The sequence below is a fragment of the Scardinius erythrophthalmus genome (assembly GCF_964197995.2).
Source record: "Scardinius erythrophthalmus genome assembly, chromosome: 13".
Classification (NCBI taxonomy): domain Eukaryota; kingdom Metazoa; phylum Chordata; class Actinopteri; order Cypriniformes; family Leuciscidae; genus Scardinius; species Scardinius erythrophthalmus.
The window spans coordinates 38181017-38202446 of NC_138233.1; the positions used below are offsets into that span (position 1 = coordinate 38181017).

General features: G+C 42.7%; 2 protein-coding genes across 4 annotated transcripts; both read left to right on the forward strand.

Annotated features, from left to right (window-relative positions):
- Positions 1-9963: 9963 nt before the first annotated feature.
- Positions 9964-11546, forward strand: LOC308700375 (uncharacterized protein). Of its 3 annotated transcripts, none has more exons than XM_081381978.1 (3): positions 9964-10237; positions 10518-10582; positions 10788-11546. In XM_081381978.1, exons 1-3 carry the CDS (start codon positions 10153-10155, stop codon positions 11343-11345), a joined length of 708 nt encoding a protein of 235 aa, XP_081238104.1. In that variant the 5' UTR covers positions 9964-10152; the 3' UTR covers positions 11346-11546. The 3 variants fall into 3 exon arrangements, with proteins under 3 accessions (XP_081238104.1, XP_081238103.1, XP_081238105.1); XM_081381979.1 differs by having other exon boundaries at positions 9966-10237; positions 10518-10684; positions 10980-11546; XM_081381977.1 differs by having other exon boundaries at positions 10518-11546.
- Positions 11547-18888: 7342 nt separating this feature from the next.
- On the forward strand, positions 18889-20371 carry LOC308701351 (uncharacterized protein). The gene is made up of 2 exons (XM_081383601.1): positions 18889-19164; positions 19445-20371. The coding sequence occupies exon 2, from the start codon at positions 19544-19546 to the stop codon at positions 20168-20170; it is 627 nt and encodes a 208-aa protein (XP_081239727.1). The 5' UTR covers positions 18889-19164; positions 19445-19543; the 3' UTR covers positions 20171-20371.
- Positions 20372-21430: the final 1059 nt, after the last annotated feature.

Consider the following 21430-nt stretch of genomic DNA (forward strand, 5'->3'; position numbering starts at 1 on the left):
CCATTTTGTCCGCCTTGAGCCAAGGATTCCAACAGTATAAGACACTTGATCCTGGGACAAACGGTCTAAGAGTTATGAGCGATTTTGAACTTTTGGTTGCTGTAGCGCCACCTATGGGCCAATCGGGGTCATACTCTGATAGGTTGTCCCCAAATTGAGGCCTACCATCTGGCCAGGTTTCAAGTCTCTAGGCCTTACGGTTTGTCCTGCGCGATGCGTTTTACGAATCCTTACAATTACAATAGGGTTTCAGCATTTCATGCTTGAACCCCTAATAAGAATGAAGGCTTTTTGCCAGTTATAGCGCCACCTATGGTCCGATCTCCATGAAACTCTGCATGCTTCCTCACCATGTTCTGACACATATGCTCATCAATTTTGGTGAAGTTCTGAGTTTTCCTTTGGGATTTATAGGCTTTTGAGCGTATTTTGCCACGCCCCTTTTCTAAATGACCCTGTTACAGCCACGCAAATGCCAAAGTTCAACTTTTTTTTGATAATTATTGATCTAGAGAGTCCAGAGAATTGTCCTAGACTGGTTTGGTTCCGATCGGGCGAAAAACCAGGGACTAGTTCGCAAAAGTAGGTTTTGGACAAAATTCAACATAGCAGAAAATTTTCCCTGCCTACATCCAAATCGGAGATAGCCATTTTGTCTGCCTTGAGCCAAGGATTCCAACGGTATAAGACACTTGATCCTGGGACAAACGGTCTAAGAGTTATGAGCGATTTTGAACTTTTGGTTGCTGTAGCGCCACCTATGGGCCAATCGGGGTCATACTCTGATAGGTTGTCCCCAAATTGAGGCCTACCATCTGGCCAGGTTTCAAGTCTCTAGGCCTTACGGTTTGTCCTGCGCGATGCGTTTTACGAATCCTTACAATTACAATAGGGTTTCAGCATTTCATGCTTGAACCCCTAATAAGAATGAAGGCTTTTTGCCAGTTATAGCGCCACCTATGGTCCGATCTCCATGAAACTCTGCATGCTTCCTCACCATGTTCTGACACATATGCTCATCAATTTTGGTGAAGTTCTGAGTTTTCCTTTGGGATTTATAGGCTTTTGAGCGTATTTTGCCACGCCCCTTTTCTAAATGACCCTGTTACAGCCACGCAAATGCCAAAGTTCAACTTTTTTTTGATAATTATTGATCTAGAGAGTCCAGAGAATTGTCCTAGACTGGTTTGGTTCCGATCGGGCGAAAAACCAGGGACTAGTTTGCAAAAGTAGGTTTTGGACAAAATTCAACATAGCAGAAAATTTTCCCTGCCTACATCCAAATCGGAGATAGCCATTTTGTCTGCCTTGAGCCAAGGATTCCAACGGTATAAGACACTTGATCCTGGGACAAACGGTCTAAGAGTTATGAGCGATTTTGAACTTTTGGTTGCTGTAGCGCCACCTATGGGCCAATCGGGGTCATACTCTGATAGGTTGTCCCCAAATTGAGGCCTACCATCTGGCCAGGTTTCAAGTCTCTAGGCCTTACGGTTTGTCCTGCGCGATGCGTTTTACGAATCCTTACAATTACAATAGGGTTTCAGCATTTCATGCTTGAACCCCTAATAAGAATGAAGGCTTTTTGCCAGTTATAGCGCCACCTATGGTCCGATCTCCATGAAACTCTGCATGCTTCCTCACCATGTTCTGACACATATGCTCATCAATTTTGGTGAAGTTCTGAGTTTTCCTTTGGGATTTATAGGCTTTTGAGCGTATTTTGCCACGCCCCTTTTCTAAATGACCCTGTTACAGCCACGCAAATGCCAAAGTTCAACTTTTTTTGATAATTATTAATCTAGAGAGTCCAGAGAATTGTCCTAGACTGGTTTGGTTCCGATCGGGCGAAAAACCAGGGACTAGTTCGCAAAAGTAGGTTTTGGACAAAATTTAACATAGCAGAAAATTTTCCCTTCCTACATCCAAATCGAAGATAGCCATTTTGTCCGCCTTGAGCCAAGGATTCCAACAGTATAAGACACTTGATCCTGGGACAAACGGTCTAAGAGTTATGAGCGATTTTGAACTTTTGGTTGCTGTAGCGCCACCTATGGGCCAATCGGGGTCATACTCTGATAGGTTGTCCCCAAATTGAGGCCTACCATCTGGCCAGGTTTCAAGTCTCTAGGCCTTACGGTTTGTCCTGCGCGATGCGTTTTACGAATCCTTACAATTACAATAGGGTTTCAGCATTTCATGCTTGAACCCCTAATAAGAATGAAGGCTTTTTGCCAGTTATAGCGCCACCTATGGTCCGATCTCCATGAAACTCTGCATGCTTCCTCACCATGTTCTGACACATATGCTCATCAATTTTGGTGAAGTTCTGAGTTTTCCTTTGGGATTTATAGGCTTTTGAGCGTATTTTGCCACGCCCCTTTTCTAAATGACCCTGTTATAGCCACGCAAATGCCAAAGTTCAACTTTTGTTTGATAATTATTGATCTAGAGAGTCCAGAGAATTGTCCTAGACTGGTTTGGTTCCGATCGGGCGAAAAACCAGGGACTAGTTCGCAAAAGTAGGTTTTGGACAAAATTCAACATAAAAGAAAATTTTCCCTGCCTACATCCAAATAGGAGATAGCCATTTTGTCTGCCTTGAGCCAAGGATTCCAACGGTATAAGACACTTGATCCTGGGACAAACGGTCTAAGAGTTATGAGCGATTTTGAACTTTTGGTTGCTGTAGCGCCACCTATGGGCCAATCGGGGTCATACTCTGATAGGTTGTCCCCAAATTGAGGCCTACCATCTGGCCAGGTTTCAAGTCTCTAGGCCTTACGGTTTGTCCTGCGCGATGCGTTTTACGAATCCTTACAATTACAATAGGGTTTCAGCATTTCATGCTTGAACCCCTAATAAGAATGAAGGCTTTTTGCCAGTTATAGCGCCACCTATGGTCCGATCTCCATGAAACTCTGCATGCTTCCTCACCATGTTCTGACACATATGCTCATCAATTTTGGTGAAGTTCTGAGTTTTCCTTTGGGATTTATAGGCTTTTGAGCGTATTTTGCCACGCCCCTTTTCTAAATGACCTTGTTACAGCCACGCAAATGCCAAAGTTCAACTTTTGTTTGATAATTATTGATCTAGAGAGTCCAGAGAATTGTCCTAGACTGGTTTGGTTCCGATCGGGCGAAAAACCAGGGACTAGTTCGCAAAAGTAGGTTTTGGACAAAATTCAACATAGCAGAAAATTTCCCCTGCCTACATCCAAATCGGAGATAGCCATTTTGTCCGCCTTGAGCCAAGGATTCCAACAGTATAAGACACTTGATCCTGGGACAAACGGTCTAAGAGTTATGAGCGATTTTGAACTTTTGGTTGCTGTAGCGCCACCTATGGGCCAATCGGGGTCATACTCTGATAGGTTGTCCCCAAATTGAGGCCTACCATCTGGCCAGGTTTCAAGTCTCTAGGCCTTACGGTTTGTCCTGCGCGATGCGTTTTACGAATCCTTACAATTACAATAGGGTTTCAGCATTTCATGCTTGAACCCCTAATAAGAATGAAGGCTTTTTGCCAGTTATAGCGCCACCTATGGTCCGATCTCCATGAAACTCTGCATGCTTCCTCACCATGTTCTGACACATATGCTCATCAATTTTGGTGAAGTTCTGAGTTTTCCTTTGGGATTTATAGGCTTTTGAGCGTATTTTGCCACGCCCCTTTTCTAAATGACCCTGTTACAGCCACGCAAATGCCAAAGTTCAACTTTTTTTTGATAATTATTGATCTAGAGAGTCCAGAGAATTGTCCTAGACTGGTTTGGTTCCGATCGGGCGAAAAACCAGGGACTAGTTCGCAAAAGTAGGTTTTGGACAAAATTCAACATAGCAGAAAATTTTCCCTGCCTACATCCAAATCGGAGATAGCCATTTTGTCCGCCTTGAGCCAAGGATTCCAACGGTATAAGACACTTGATCCTGGGACAAACGGTCTAAGAGTTATAAGCGATTTTGAACTTTTGGTTGCTGTAGCGCCACCTATGGGCCAATCGGGGTCATACTCTGATAGGTTGTCCCCAAATTGAGGCCTACCATCTGGCCAGGTTTCAAGTCTCTAGGCCTTACGGTTTGTCCTGCGCGATGCGTTTTACGAATCCTTACAATTACAATAGGGTTTCAGCATTTCATGCTTGAACCCCTAATAAGAATGAAGGCTTTTTGCCAGTTATAGCGCCACCTATGGTCCGATCTCCATGAAACTCTGCATGCTTCCTCACCATGTTCTGACACATATGCTCATCAATTTTGGTGAAGTTCTGAGTTTTCCTTTGGGATTTATAGACTTTTGAGCGTATTTTGCCACGCCCCTTTTCTAAATGACCCTGTTACAGCCACGCAAATGCCAAAGTTCAACTTTTGTTTGATAATTATTGATCTAGAGCAGGGGTGGGCAAACTTTTTGGCTCAAGGGCCACACTGGGTTTTAAAATTTGACAGAGGGCCGGCCCAGTAGCAGATTATGAAACACGATCTCATGAAAGTGCGTATCTATACCACAAATTTTATTTCTCGTGCCATTTATATGCCAACAATATTTTTTTTTGCGTGCATATGCTGCGCACTGTAAACCCCTTGGTTAGGATTAGGGGTGCGGAGTGCGTGCCTATTACACTCCATTAAAGGGATAGTTCGCCCAAAAATGAAAATTCGGTCATCATTTACTCACCCTCAAGTTGTTTCAAACCTGTATGAATTTATTTTTTCTGCTGAACACAAAAGAAGATATTTTGAAAAATGTCGGTAAACAAACAGTTGATGGACCCCATTGACTTCCATAGTAGGAAAAAAAATATACTATGGAAGTCAATGGGGTCCATCAACTGTTTGGCTACCGACATTTTTCAAAATATCTTCTTTTGTGTTCAGCAGAAAAAACAAATTCATACAGGTTTGAAACAACTTGAGGGTGAGTAAATGATGACTGAATTTTCATTTTTGGGCGAACTATCCCTTTAAGTGCGTATCATATGCACGCGAAAACTGCGTTTCATAACAACTACAAATACAATTCGTGGTATTCGCACTTTCATGAGATCGGGCTGAGCAAACACATTTACGTTGTGGCAACGTCTGCGCGAAATTCAACAACTGAGAGACGACATTCTGACAATACATTTTTTATGCTAGATATCCCCCATTTAGCATGTTATGTTTTGAGGTTAATTTTTAATTAGTCAGATGTTCGATAATTATAGCCTATACTTTTTAAATATTGTTTATCCTTATTTTTATTTAATGGGCCAAACCGTAAATTAGAAACAAAACACCGAAGTGTACACTTAGAAGAGTAAAAATGACAGAAGGTTACGTTAATTCAACTTTATTAAAACTGCATGGCAATTTGCAATTCCAAAAGTCATACATTTGTGGAAAAAAAAACCCGAAATAAACGAATATACAAATTTATTTTAAGTATAATAAAATAAAACATAAAAAGCAAAGGCAGATCAGAACATTTAATGAACAAAACCGGGTTCTGTAGGCTATGGCAGACAGAGGAGCGTAACGTTAGTCGAAAGCCGGGTGATAAAGGAGGATACATCCACAAATCCAGAGTAGCAAAACTAAATAGCAGACAAATCAAAGGAAAAACTAAACATGTGTGCAAGCGGTTACCAAACTTTTTTTTTTTCTGTGAGTTTTCAAAAAAAAAAAATAAAAAAATAAAGTGCACCAAGTTTATGCGCTTAAGTTGCTGTCTGTTTGGTTTCCATGGTGACGCGTCTAGCTTGTTACGTGACACACCGCAGCCACAACAGCGCTGAATGAACGATGATCTGCTTTTATGTCATTTTTCCTTTTTTACATTTGTTAGCTATGGCACGAAATATCTGATTTTACGATTGTCAAATATATGCAACGCAATATATATATATAACGCAAAGTATAGCAAGAAAAAGGCAAAATGAATGCGATCTTTAGACAATTTTTTAAATACTCGACGGGCCGGATTAAACAGCCTAACGGGCCGTATGTGGCCCGCGGGCCGTAGTTTGCCCACCCCTGATCTAGAGAGTCCAGAGAATTGTCCTAGACTGGTTTGGTTCCGATCAGGCGAAAAACCAGGGACTAGTTCGCAAAAGTAGGTTTTGGACAAAATTCAACATAGCAGAAAATTTTCCCTGCCTACATCCAAATCGGAGATAGCCATTTTGTCCGCCTTGAGCCAAGGATTCCAACGGTATAAGACACTTGATCCTGGGACAAACGGTCTAAGAGTTATGAGCGATTTTGAACTTTTGGTTGCTGTAGTGCCACCTATGGGCCAATCGGGGTCATACTCTGATAGGTTGTCCCCAAATTGAGGCCTACCATCTGGCCAGGTTTCAAGTCTCTAGGCCTTACGGTTTGTCCTGCGCGATGCGTTTTACGAATCCTTACAATTACAATAGGGTTTCAGCATTTCATGCTTGAACCCCTAATAAGAATGAAGGCTTTTTGCCAGTTATAGCGCCACCTATGGTCCGATCTCCATGAAACTCTGCATGCTTCCTCACCATGTTCTGACACATATGCTCATCAATTTTGGTGAAGTTCTGAGTTTTCCTTTGGGATTTATAGGCTTTTGAGCGTATTTTGCCACGCCCCTTTTCTAAATGACCCTGTTACAGCCACGCAAATGCCAAAGTTCAACTTTTGTTTGATAATTATTGATCTAGAGAGTCCAGAGAATTGTCCTAGACTGGTTTGGTTCCGATCGGGCGAAAAACCAGGGACTAGTTCGCAAAAGTAGGTTTTGGACAAAATTCAACATAGCAGAAAATTTTCCCTGCCTACATCCAAATCGGAGATAGCCATTTTGTCCGCCTTGAGCCAAGGATTCCAACGGTATAAGACACTTGATCCTGGGACAAACGGTCTAAGAGTTATGAGCAATTTTGAACTTTTGGTTGCTGTAGCGCCACCTATGGGCCAATCGGGGTCATACTCTGATAGGTTGTCCCCAAATTGAGGCCTACCATCTGGCCAGGTTTCAAGTCTCTAGGCCTTACGGTTTGTCCTGCGCGATGCGTTTTACGAATCCTTACAATTACAATAGGGTTTCAGCATTTCATGCTTGAACCCCTAACAATTCATACTTACAAGTCACACAGGGCGCAGCCATCTTGGATTCCGTATCAGAATTCTTGCTCGGTGTCCTCATGGTTGTCTGACTTCCGAGCTGGGAAATCTGAGGAAAGGGTTGAAATCTGTTGGTGCGTGTTGCTAGGCAACGTCTGTCTTCCTAGTCGGAATGCCGTGCTTATTTCTGTTACTTGTGACATTTTCATGGCTAAAATCTTATTACACTGTATTTAGCACAAACTCTGCTACAATAATATGTCAGTAGCATGTATGTAAAAGTTATGTAAAAAACAAAACAAAAAAGAATTCAAAAAAAGTGTTGCCTTTTTTTTACAGACTCAAAGACTCCTATAGGCCACTGGGGGGCGGAATATACACCCCACGCTCAAGCGCACGTATAAAGCTTGCCACAAAGTAGTCTAATAGATAGATAGATTTCTTTATTGCCATTGTACAATTTTACATACAGCAACATTTTTAGACTTTCCAACGTATACAATTAAGAATAGTTAAGTACATATTGCAATCAAAGGCCATATAGCACATTAAGAAATAAAGTGCTCATAGTGTTATTTCACATAAATTGTCTTGTATGTCAAGAATGTGTTGTGCTGATTTTGGGGATGTGTTTTCAGTTCATAGGTCATTATCGTGATAGCTTTGGAATAGAAGCTGTTCATAAATCACGTTGTGTGTGATTTGATAGACCTGTAGCGTTTTCCGGATGGCAGCAGTTCAAATAAATGATGGGCTGGGTGATACGGGTCCTTCAGAATGTTGTGTGTTTTCTGCAGACAATGAGAGGTGAAAATGTCATCCAGGGCAGGTAGCTGTTGATTTGTAATGTTCTGTGCAGTCTTTAGTACTCTCTGCAAAGCCTTTTTATCAGCTGCCGATCTGCCTCCATACCACACCAGCATACCATATGTGATACGATCCTGGAAAACCCGTCAGATGTCACGCTGGTACGTTTTCAGTAAGATCTAAAAATAGATCCAATGTCAGTTGTGTCAAAATTGGGTTTTTATTAAATTATTATTCTATAACATCTTGTCTATCATCTCTGAATATATCTTGGCAAAATTCACTAGTTTAGTGCAGAAAAAGAGCAATTTATAGTGGCAAGCTGAAAAGACCAGGTCTTCTTTTCACTTGATTCATCAGTGACTGGGGATTAACGTAGCATTCCTTTTAACCTTTGTGATGTTTTCATGACAAAGTCCTGTTCCACCAGTCCAGGGGGAGGGGAAAGCAGTCATTCCCGGCGGCTGCAAAGTCCAAGTCCGCTAACCATCCAATGTCAATTTATTTGAATGTGGCCAAAGCCACTGAACCTATTAGTTCCTCTTACCACTCTGAGAGGTCACTGTGGCTAAATCTCTGGAGCATCGGGGGCAGGGATAAATTCCTCTCACAATTCCACCACATTTGTTTCCCCACCTGCATAGAAGTGGAGGATGTGGAATTCGGGTGGGCAAATGGTTCTAAGTTGTGTTCAGCCCAGTTCAGATCCCCCTCAACACACAATGTTCCTTGGATTACTGACAGTGCAGAATACTCATCCACCAAAAGAATGTGGTCTGATGGGCACAATCACAAGTTCTCAAGTGTATTGTCACAAAGCACATCTTTTACACAGGTTGATTGGGAGGCTTACATACTACACCCTCACATGTGAGCCACGTCTCTGGCTGTAACCGCCCTGAGTAAACTAGTGTTTTTCCTTGATGCCTCGCCAAAGCCAATCATGCTGCATGATTTTTGGCTCACAGATATTAACGAGATTGACCCCTTAGGTACTGAGATTTGGTATGAACGGTAAGCCGTTTTTTGATACTCAATGGTATCGAGTCAATTCGGTCAGTGCCGAATCTAACTCGATACGCAGCCCTAATTTTACCCCCCTCCATTTTTTTTTTCAGAGGAGCAGAAATTGCACACTTTGTGTTCTGTACAAGCGTTACGGCATTATGTAAACAGGACACGATTGTTCAGGAAGAATGTTCAGTTATTCGTTTCATGGGCCGATCTTATAAGCCGATCTCCTCGCAGCGCCTTTCCCAGTGGATGGTGGAGACTGACGATTGAATTGACCTGTACTTCTATGGGTCTTCATTCCCCAGTGGGCTTAAGGGCTCATTCTACAAGGGGTATGGCTACCTCAGGGCATTGTTCAAGAGGATTTTGGTATGAGATATTTGTGCAGCGGCAAGCTGGACTTCCCCCATACATTTGTCAGATTTTACTTTCTGGATGTCACTGCCACCTCTATTGCTCATGAAGTTCTCAATTTTGGTTCTTTGTAGAATCGAAAGGTTATCTTTCTTTCTTGCCGGGTCTGTTCGGCAACTTTGAAAAGCATGCGTTACGGGAGTTGGCTATATCATTTCCAAAGAGTTTATATATATATATATATATATATATATATATATATATATATATATATATATATATATGTATACATATTTGAAAAAAGTGGCGTTGATATAAGAATGGCTGTATTCCCTAGTTGCTTGAAACACTGTTGTTAGTCACAATTAATTCAGTTTCCAATTCTAGACATACCCCTGTGTCTGTGTTTGCTGTGCCTCTTCATATTCTACGCAGATTTATGCCAGTAGAGATCCACTTTCAGTAGAGTTTAGGTGTAAGAGGTTATTCATAACAACAACTTGTAAACGTGGAATTTCCAGAAAGCTCCGACTTGTACCATGTGATCATTGTACCACCTGACCATTTTGTCATTGATAGTGTTGCCATAGAAACACTCAATCTTCTAATTATGTCATCTGGCATGACCGCTGTGCTCCACTCCTCCAAACCTAATCAAACACACCTGAACAAGCTAATCAAGGTCTTAAAGATTAGGCTACTAGAAAGCTACACGCAGGTGAGTTTCATCAGGGTTGGAGTTACCCAGACTTCCTTGGATCTATAAATCTTTGGACAGCAATTTATGTTAAGGGATTCAGCAGCACATGTTTTCAGTGTTGCTTTGTGTGCCTTACTGTAACTTCTGACTAATTCAGCGCTGTTTCCAGTAGAGTTAATTGTGAGATAACAGGTCGAGAGGATGACAGCTCGAGTGTACTGCTCGTTGAGTGTTGTTTTATTGTGTCTGTCTGCATGTTTGAGCACAAACCACACTGGAGTCGTAGGTGAGAAGATCTTTTAGCTTTATTACACTGCCTGAAGAAATGCATAAATAAATGCCTTACAAAATATGATGTACAGTACAATTAGCTGTAATATTAAACTTATGAACCACATACAGTTTCAAGCACAGGATTGCTTTACAAATTTAATAGATGAATAATACTTGAAATAAAATTCTGTAAGTACAACTTGCTGGTCATGCTTTGCGTGTTTTGTGCTGTACATCTAAGACTGAATGTTGCTAAATGGACTGACTAAAGCTGAATATCTGAATCCATGCAGTGACCCCTGCAGCTGAACCAGCAAAGCCTACAGTGCAGCTTGGGGCCGAACCAGCAAAGCCTGCAGTATGTGCTGAAAACTGCCAAAAAACTCACCCTGATGGTCAATGTCCTGGCCCAAAGGGGGGTCCTCCAGTGGTGCCTGCGTCTGATGCAGAAAAGCCTGCAGTATGTGATGAAAACTGCCAAAAAACTCACCCTGATGGTCAAAGTCCTGGCCCAAAGGGGGGTCCTCCAGTGGTGCCTGCGTCTGATGCAGAAAAGCCTGCAGTATGTGATGAAAACTGCCAAAAAACTCACCCTGATGGTCAATGTCCTGGCCCAAAGGGGGGTCCTCCAGTGGTGCCTGCGTCTGATGCAGAAGAGCCTGCAGTATGTGATGAAAACTGCCAAAAAACTCACCCTGATGGTCAATGTCCTGGCCCAAAGGGGGGTCCTCCAGTGGTGCCTGCGTCTGATGCAGTATGTGAAGAAAACTGCCAAAAAACTCACCCTGATGGTCAATGTCCTGGCCCAAAGGGGGGTCCTCCAGTGGTGCCTGCGTCTGATGCAGAAAAGCCTGCAGTATGTGATGAAAACTGCCAAAAAACTCACCCTGATGGTCAATGTCCTGGCCCAAAGGGGGGTCCTCCAGTGGTGCCTGCGTCTGATGCAGAAGAGCCTGCAGTATGTGATGAAAACTGCCAAAAAACTCACCCTGATGGTCAATGTCCTGGCCCAAAGGGGGGTCCTCCAGTGGTGCCTGCGTCTGATGCAGTATGTGAAGAAAACTGCCAAAAAACTCACCCTGATGCCCCATGTCCTGGCCCAAAGGGGGGTCCTCCAGTGACACCTGCGTCTGATGCAGAAAAGCCTGCAGTATGTGATGAAAACTGCCAAAAAAACGCACCCTGATGCCCCATGTCCTGGCCCTGAAGGGTCCTCCTGGCCATAAAGAATATGGCCATGCATGCAGTTAATGGTGTGATTTTTACCATTGATGTATGGGATGGTTTTTCCTGTTTAACAAATAAATCTCATACTTTAGTAAGTCTCTTTATTTTTTTCATATTAATTTGCTTGAAGAGATTCATTTTTATACTGCAACAGCTGTTGCCCAAAGTGGTTCACAATAACTAAACGCAAATAACAGAGAAAACAAAAAACAAACAAAAAAAGACAAGGTAATGATAAAGAAACAAAACAGACAAGGTAATGATAAAACACCCATCATGAAGTCTTAAAAGATGTGCTTTAAACATGGCCTTAAATTTCTGTAGTGACTTTACTGACCTTAGAGAAAGTGGGAGTTCATTCCAAAGTTTGGTTCCAGCATGAGAACTGTCGCCATTATCTCAAGATGGATTATAAAATGCCAGCATACTAGAAAGATAATGGTGTATTATAATTGTCAACGAACCGACTCGGCCCTCGGATATGACTAAGATGGTCACTTCAAGCGTTCTGGTATGTTTTGCGCGTCCGAGTCTGAGAAAAAACATGGACGCCACCCGGAAAGCTGTTTCTATGGTAGCACTGGCTGAGTACCACGTGCTCAAAGTATGTGCTTCACCTACACCACACAGAGGAAGAACTCCAGGAAGACTATGACACAAGATGCAGAAGGTATGCTCATATTTCAGTATGTTTGGTCAAGTTTGAGCCACGTTATAGTAGATCATTTTAGCTAGCACACCAGCTAGCAGGAAATGGGCTAAAACAAACAGTGATGACGTTGCTAAAGGTGATATTGAACTCCTTGCAGTGTTGCTCTTCTACAGAACGCTTTTTGTCATAAATAGATGCACTTAAAAGCTAAAGGTAATGTTTCATGCATGATTTTGGCAACTTGTGCAAGATGCAAACTTTGCTGGCGAACGCAGCGAAAAGTAGTAGACGCACTGTTACACGAGTTTAAAGACATGTATTAACGGCAGGTTTTTTTAACCTCTATTTCTTTTTCTCATTCGCGTAGGGCTGTGATATCAGCTGTGCTGCTGTCCAGACAGCAGATAGTCCTCAAGTCTGGAATGGAGTGGGAGATCATGCAGGATATGGATGACAATACATCTGCCCATCATTTCCTGATCAGAAAAGCCAGGTTTGAGCAGCTCCTTCGACTGCTTCAGGAGGGGGGCCTGCACAGCGAACACAGCCATGGACTTCCCCCCTTGCCTGTTCCCAAAAAGGTCCTCGTGTTTCTCTGGTACATGGCCAACCAGAACAGCTTCAGAGAGATATCTGATAAATGTTATGCTTCCCAGTCAGCGACGCACAGAGCCATCCTTCAAGTGCTGACCATACACAATTGAACTGTGCTTTGTTTTCTTTTTTTGTGGTCATTCACAAATGGCATCCTGGCAATCTGGGCCACTGACAAAAATGTATTAAATAAATAAACTATAACGGCATGTAAACAATTCAACCCACACCAACATACATTAACATGAGAATAAAAATAATAATTGTACATCTTCTCCACCATCTGGGCAAGCAACCTCTGGAATCCCTCCTGGGATTTCTTCATTTGTGCCAGGGTCTCAGCGTGGCGTTTTTGGGAGGCCGCTTGGGAGGCTGCCTTGGACTCCCTAACCTATGCCAACAGCTCATCCTCCCTCTGGCACTTGCGTGGCCTCCTTGGGGTGTCAGGGGGCATGGTGGTAACAGTGGGATGATGAACACAGGAGGACGGAGGGCTGGATGGAGCTGGAGAGGGGGAATTGGTCAGACGCACAGGTGAGGATGCGCTAGTGGACTGTGCAGGTGAGATGTCTGGTGCAGACACATTGACCTGTAGTGCATCTGGCCTGCGCACATCCAGGCCCATGGTTGTTCCCACAACAGGGAAGACGATATCATGGTGACCTCCCAAGAGGTCATCCATCTCAGCAAAAAACTGAATTTTACTAGGGCCCCTCCCTGTGGACGAATTTTTGTCCTTTACTTTTTTGTAGGCCTCCACCAACGTGTTCCATTTGCGAGCCACCTTGTCTTGCACAAAGGTCTGCTTGAAATGGTGGCTCAGCTTGCCAGTGATATCCTCCCACAGCAGCTTCTTGGACCTCCTGGCCAGCTTCAAGAAAGTCTTGTTGACGACAAGTGAGGCAGTGGCAGGCAGTGGGGTGTGTGAAAGCAGTGGGGCAGTGGCTCCCACCTGGCTGATATCTGAATCAGAAAAGAAAAAGAAAGAAAGATGTTAGCACAGCCCTCAGGGTTTAATAACAGTGCATGTGCATTAGTATCTCACCTGTGCTTTCAATGCACACCAAGTTAACCGAGATCATGAGCCCCTGGTCCAAGTAATAACCAGCCGCTGGGTTGGCTTGTTGTTGAAACAAGGGCCCATGAAAGGGCCGGGTCCTCTCCTGGTCCCAGTACGGATCCATCTTCCCATCAATAAACTCTAAAAATGATGTTTTATAAACAAAGTTCGGGAGGAGCACATTCAAATAATCAATCCAATCTACTCGTCATCAAACAATTATGTCTACCCTAATCAGCATGACAAGAAGTATATATATATCCACTCTGTCAACTCACCTAATACTCCGTGACAGTTTTCCAGCATCCCTCCACCACCCCGACTCCTCACTCTTGGCTCAATCTTTTACAGCCAGGAATACGGGGGGAGTACTCTGGGTTCGGGCCGAATACCGAGCCCGGAGCCCTCTCCTCGGACAGCACGCCAAATACGCATCTATTTCTATCTGACTTATTTGTAAGTGTGAACTAGTGAAATAAAACACTGTATATCACACTCTGTATCTTTTGGGCAGTATGCTATAATGTACAGTTATCATTCTATCACAAACATACCAGTTTAACACGCAACATTGAGATTTAACCCACATAAAGCACTTTTCTAGTAAAACCATAGTTTGTTTATGTAGGCTACATATAACTATATCGGTTATATGTAGCCTAGTAAATTAGGTGCAAGCCAATCTGTAATAAGACTACACCTTATCAAAACGCAGCCATTTGAACGTCTAAAATTTTCACTTTATTTCATGTTTTAGTTCATCTTCTGTTAGCAACGCTAGCCACGTTAGTTACACCCGTTTGAAACAAGGCTTCATTTAAACAACCAAAGCGGTCCAAAAACAATGAAAACAATTCATACTTACAAGTCACACAGGGCGCAGCCATCTTGGATTCCGTATCAGAATTCTTGCTCGGTGTCCTCATGGTTGTCTGACTTCCGAGCTGGGAAATCTGAGGAAAGGGTTGAAATCTGTTGGTGCGTGTTGCTAGGCAACGTCTGTCTTCCTAGTCGGAATGCCGTGCTTATTTCTGTTACTTGTGACATTTTCATGGCTAAAATCTTATTACACTGTATTTAGCACAAACTCTGCTACAATAATATGTCAGTAGCATGTATGTAAAAGTTATGTAAAAAAACAAAACAAAAAAGAATTCAAAAAAAGTGTTGCCTTTTTTTACAGACTCAAAGACTCCTATAGGCCACTGGGGGGCGGAATATACACCCCACGCTCAAGCGCACGTATAAAGCTTGCCACAAAGTAGTCTAATAGATAGATAGATTTCTTTATTGCCATTGTACAATTTTACATACAGCAACATTTTTAGACTTTCCAACGTATACAATTAAGAATAGTTAAGTACATATTGCAATCAAAGGCCATATAGCACATTAAGAAATAAAGTGCTCATAGTGTTATTTCACATAAATTGTCTTGTATGTCAAGAATGTGTTGTGCTGATTTTGGGGATGTGTTTTCAGTTCATAGGTCATTATCGTGATAGCTTTGGAATAGAAGCTGTTCATAAACAGGCCCGTCGCAACAAGGCAGGCAAACCAAGCAATTGCTTGGGGCCCCGAGCTGTCCTGGGGCCCCAAGACAACGACTGGTTAAGAATAAAATGCAACGACAAACTGTGTGAGCGCCCCTTTGATAGGCAATGCAGTAAAGTGCAATGACACTGTTATCGGGATCCCCCTCAAGGGGGCCCCCCTCAGTAGTCTCTGACAGCAGCCAGCCAACTGCGTGATCTCTGCTGCCGGCAAAATACAAAACCTCCTCGGCAGTCATCATGAAGTGGGATTATGCTTCAGGAAGCCAGAAAAGAATAAGGAGAAAGGAAGAGGAGGAAAGAAAAAACAAGATAGTGGTAGGGGTGTAACGATACACGTATTCGTATTGAACCGTTCGGTACGAGGCTTTCGGTTTGGTGATCGGTACGCGTTTTCAAACCGAACGGTTCGTTGGATCATTTTTCCTGCCGACCAAAATTTCGTTATTTCAAATGTAGGCGTGTTGCGCGTGGCAAGCGCGCTCATAATGTAGAGACGCAGGCGCGACCACAACATTGGCCAACATCAAATGGCAAACGTAATGTAAGCGGAACGAAACTGAGCTACTCGTTATTGTGTGGTTGACGGTCCGTTGTTTATCAGTTTGGACCAGTGCAGCACGAGCCGTGATCATGCGACACTGTTACTACACAGCACTAATAAGAGATCCAGTAAAGAAAGCATTTGAATTCGCCACAGAAGTAATAACATTGCTGCGAGATCTAGTGAGAAACATTCACATTGTTTGGCAGGAATAGTAGGCTATAATGCCTTCAAGTAACATTACGTCGGTTTTATTTTGACATTATGAATACAATGCCCTCAAATGTTAATCTTAACTAAAATAAACATTTGTTTATAACTACTACAATATATTTTTTTTTTTTTCCAAGGAGCTGTTTTGTTTTATATGCTCCTAAGAAGAGTCAATTATAGCTCCAGAATTGCTCAAAGTAAAAAGAAATAATATTTTATGGTGCTAGTTTTAATTTAAAAAAGAAGAAAAATAAATAAATCAAGGAAATTGGCATTTCTTTCTTTTTGCTGTATCGAAAACATACCAAACCGTAACACGTGTATCGTATTGAACCGAACCGTGAATTTTGTTACACCCCTAGTGGTAAGTGATAAATTACACTGGATAAAATAGCTCCACTTGTCCTGTACAAATGGTGTAATTTTGCAGCAGGTAGGCTAGAAAAAATATGTTTATGTTAGCTACCTGCCTGACGGCAAATGCTGCTTGTAACAAACAGTTAGTACAACTTTTTTTTCGAACGGACGGAATATGGTTTCATATATTATAATATGTTTTTTATTGGGGGGGCCTCCATGTCCATTTTGCTTGGGGCCCCCAAATTCCTTCAAACGGCCCTGTTCATAAATCACGTTGTGTGTGATTTGATAGACCTGTAGCGTTTTCCGGATGGCAGCAGTTCAAATAAATGATGGGCTGGGTGATACGGGTCCTTCAGAATGTTGTGTGTTTTCTGCAGACAATGAGAGGTGAAAATGTCATCCAGGGCAGGTAGCTGTTGATTTGTAATGTTCTGTGCAGTCTTTAGTACTCTCTGCAAAGCCTTTTTATCAGCTGCCGATCTGCCTCCATACCACACCAGCATACCATATGTGATACGATCCTGGAAAACCCGTCAGATGTCACGCTGGTACGTTTTCAGTAAGATCTAAAAATAGATCCAATGTCAGTTGTGTCAAAATTGGGTTTTTATTAAATTATTATTCTATAACATCTTGTCTATCATCTCTGAATATATCTTGGCAAAATTCACTAGTTTAGTGCAGAAAAAGAGCAATTTATAGTGGCAAGCTGAAAAGACCAGGTCTTCTTTTCACTTGATTCATCAGTGACTGGGGATTAACGTAGCATTCCTTTTAACCTTTGTGATGTTTTCATGACAAAGTCCTGTTCCACCAGTCCAGGGGGAGGGGAAAGCAGTCATTCCCGGCGGCTGCAAAGTCCAAGTCCGCTAACCATCCAATGTCAATTTATTTGAATGTGGCCAAAGCCACTGAACCTATTAGTTCCTCTTACCACTCTGAGAGGTCACTGTGGCTAAATCTCTGGAGCATCGGGGCAGGGATAAATTCCTCTCACAATTCCACCACATTTGTTTCCCCACCTGCATAGAAGTGGAGGATGTGGAATTCGGGTGGGCAAATGGTTCTAAGTTGTGTTCAGCCCAGTTCAGATCCCCCTCAACACACAATGTTCCTTGGATTACTGACAGTGCAGAATACTCATCCACCAAAAGAATGTGGTCTGATGGGCACAATCACAAGTTCTCAAGTGTATTGTCACAAAGCACATCTTTTACACGGGTTGATTGGGAGGCTTACATACTACACCCTCACATGTGAGCCACGTCTCTGGCTGTAACCGCCCTGAGTAAACTAGTGTTTTTCCTTGATGCCTCGCCAAAGCCAATCATGCTGCATGATTTTTGGCTCACAGATATTAACGAGATTGACCCCTTAGGTACTAAGATTTGGTATGAACGGTAAGCCGTTTTTTGATACTCAATGGTATCGAGTCAATTCGGTCAGTGCCGAATCTAACTCGATACGCAGCCCTAATTTTACCCCCCTCCATTTTTTTTTTCAGAGGAGCAGAAATTGCACACTTTGTGTTCTGTACAAGCGTTACGGCATTATGTAAACAGGACACGATTGTTCAGGAAGAATGTTCAGTTATTCGTTTCATGGGCCGATCTTATAAGCCGATCTCCTCGCAGCGCCTTTCCCAGTGGATGGTGGAGACTGACGATTGAATTGACCTGTACTTCTATGGGTCTTCATTCCCCAGTGGGCTTAAGGGCTCATTCTACAAGGGGTATGGCTACCTCAGGGCATTGTTCAAGAGGATTTTGGTATGAGATATTTGTGCAGCGGCAAGCTGGACTTCCCCCATACATTTGTCAGATTTTACTTTCTGGATGTCACTGCCACCTCTATTGCTCATGAAGTTCTCAATTTTGGTTCTTTGTAGAATCGAAAGGTTATCTTTCTTTCTTGCCGGGTCTGTTCGGCAACTTTGAAAAGCATGCGTTACGGGAGTTGGCTATATCATTTCCAAAGAGTTATATATATATATATATATATATATATATATATATATATATATATATATATGTATACATATTTGAAAAAAAGTGGCGTTGATATAAGAATGGCTGTATTCCCTAGTTGCTTGAAACACTGTTGTTAGTCACAATTAATTCAGTTTCCAATTCTAGACATACCCCTGTGTCTGTGTTTGCTGTGCCTCTTCATATTCTACGCAGATTTATGCCAGTAGAGATCCACTTTCAGTAGAGTTTAGGTGTAAGAGGTTATTCATAACAACAACTTGTAAACGTGGAATTTCCAGAAAGCTCCGACTTGTACCATGTGATCATTGTACCACCTGACCATTTTGTCATTGATAGTGTTGCCATAGAAACACTCAATCTTCTAATTATGTCATCTGGCATGACCGCTGTGCTCCACTCCTCCAAACCTAATCAAACACACCTGAACAAGCTAATCAAGGTCTTAAAGATTAGGCTACTAGAAAGCTACACGCAGGTGAGTTTCATCAGGGTTGGAGTTACCCAGACTTCCTTGGATCTATAAATCTTTGGACAGCAATTTATGTTAAGGGATTCAGCAGCACATGTTTTCAGTGTTGCTTTGTGTGCCTTACTGTAACTTCTGACTAATTCAGCGCTGTTTCCAGTAGAGTTAATTGTGAGATAACAGGTCGAGAGGATGACAGCTCGAGTGTACTGCTCGTTGAGTGTTGTTTTATTGTGTCTGTCTGCATGTTTGAGCACAAACCACACTGGAGTCGTAGGTGAGAAGATCTTTTAGCTTTATTACACTGCCTGAAGAAATGCATAAATAAATGCCTTACAAAATATGATGTACAGTACAATTAGCTGTAATATTAAACTTATGAACCACATACAGTTTCAAGCACAGGATTGCTTTACAAATTTAATAGATGAATAATACTTGAAATAAAATTCTGTAAGTACAACTTGCTGGTCATGCTTTGCGTGTTTTGTGCTGTACATCTAAGACTGAATGTTGCTAAATGGACTGACTAAAGCTGAATATCTGAATCCATGCAGTGACCCCTGCAGCTGAACCAGCAAAGCCTACAGTGCAGCTTGGGGCCGAACCAGCAAAGCCTGCAGTATGTGCTGAAAACTGCCAAAAAACTCACCCTGATGGTCAATGTCCTGGCCCAAAGGGGGGTCCTCCAGTGGTGCCTGCGTCTGATGCAGAAAAGCCTGCAGTATGTGATGAAAACTGCCAAAAAACTCACCCTGATGGTCAAAGTCCTGGCCCAAAGGGGGGTCCTCCAGTGGTGCCTGCGTCTGATGCAGAAAAGCCTGCAGTATGTGATGAAAACTGCCAAAAAACTCACCCTGATGGTCAATGTCCTGGCCCAAAGGGGGGTCCTCCAGTGGTGCCTGCGTCTGATGCAGAAGAGCCTGCAGTATGTGATGAAAACTGCCAAAAAACTCACCCTGATGGTCAATGTCCTGGCCCAAAGGGGGGTCCTCCAGTGGTGCCTGCGTCTGATGCAGTATGTGAAGAAAACTGCCAAAAAACTCACCCTGATGGTCAATGTCCTGGCCCAAAGGGGGGTCCTCCAGTGGTGCCTGCGTCTGATGCAGAAGAGCCTGCAGTATGTGATGAAAACTGCCAAAAAACTCACCCTGATGGTCAATGTCCTGGCCCAAAGGGGGGTCCTCCAGTGGTGCCTGCGTCTGATGCAGTATGTGAAGAAAACTGCCAAAAAACTCACCCTGATGCCCCATGTCCTGGCCCAAAGGGGGGTCCTCCAGTGACACCTGCGTCTGATGCAGAAAAGCCTGCAGTATGTGATGAAAACTGCCAAAAAAACGCACCCTGATGCCCCATGTCCTGGCCCTGAAGGGTCCTCCTGGCCATAAAGAATATGGCCATGCATGCAGTTAATGGTGTGATTTTTACCATTGATGTATGGGATGGTTTTTCCTGTTTAACAAATAAATCTCATACTTTAGTAAGTCTCTTTATTTTTTTCATATTAATTTGCTTGAAGAGATTCATTTTTATACTGCAACAGCTGTTGCCCAAAGTGGTTCACAATAACTAAACGCAAATAACAGAGAAAACAAAAAACAAACAAAAAAAGACAAGGTAATGATAAAGAAACAAAACAGACAAGGTAATGATAAAACACCCATCATGAAGTCTTAAAAGATGTGCTTTAAACATGGCCTTAAATTTCTGTAGTGACTTTACTGACCTTACAGAAAGTGGGAGTTCATTCCAAAGTTTGGTTCCAGCATGAGAACTGTCGCCATTATCTCAAGATGGATTATAAAATGCCAGCATACTAGAAAGATAATGGTGTATTATAATTGTCAACGAACCGACTCGGCCCTCGGATATGACTAAGATGGTCACTTCAAGCGTTCTGGTATGTTTTGCGCGTCCGAGTCTGAGAAAAAACATGGACGCCACCCGGAAAGCTGTTTCTATGGTAGCACTGGCTGAGTACCACGTGCTCAAAGTATGTGCTTCACCTACACCACACAGAGGAAGAACTCCAGGAAGACTATGACACAAGATGCAGAAGGTATGCTCATATTTCAGTATGTTTGGTCAAGTTTGAGCCACGTTATAGTAGATCATTTTAGCTAGCACACCAGCTAGCAGGAAATGGGCTAAAACAAACAGTGATGACGTTGCTAAAGGTGATATTGAACTCCTTGCAGTGTTGCTCTTCTACAGAACGCTTTTTGTCATAAATAGATGCACTTAAAAGCTAAAGGTAATGTTTCATGCATGATTTTGGCAACTTGTGCAAGATGCAAACTTTGCTGGCGAACGCAGCGAAAAGTAGTAGACGCACTGTTACACGAGTTTAAAGACATGTATTAACGGCAGGTTTTTTTAACCTCTATTTCTTTTTCTCATTCGCGTAGGGCTGTGATATCAGCTGTGCTGCTGTCCAGACAGCAGATAGTCCTCAAGTCTGGAATGGAGTGGGAGATCATGCAGGATATGGATGACAATACATCTGCCCATCATTTCCTGATCAGAAAAGCCAGGTTTGAGCA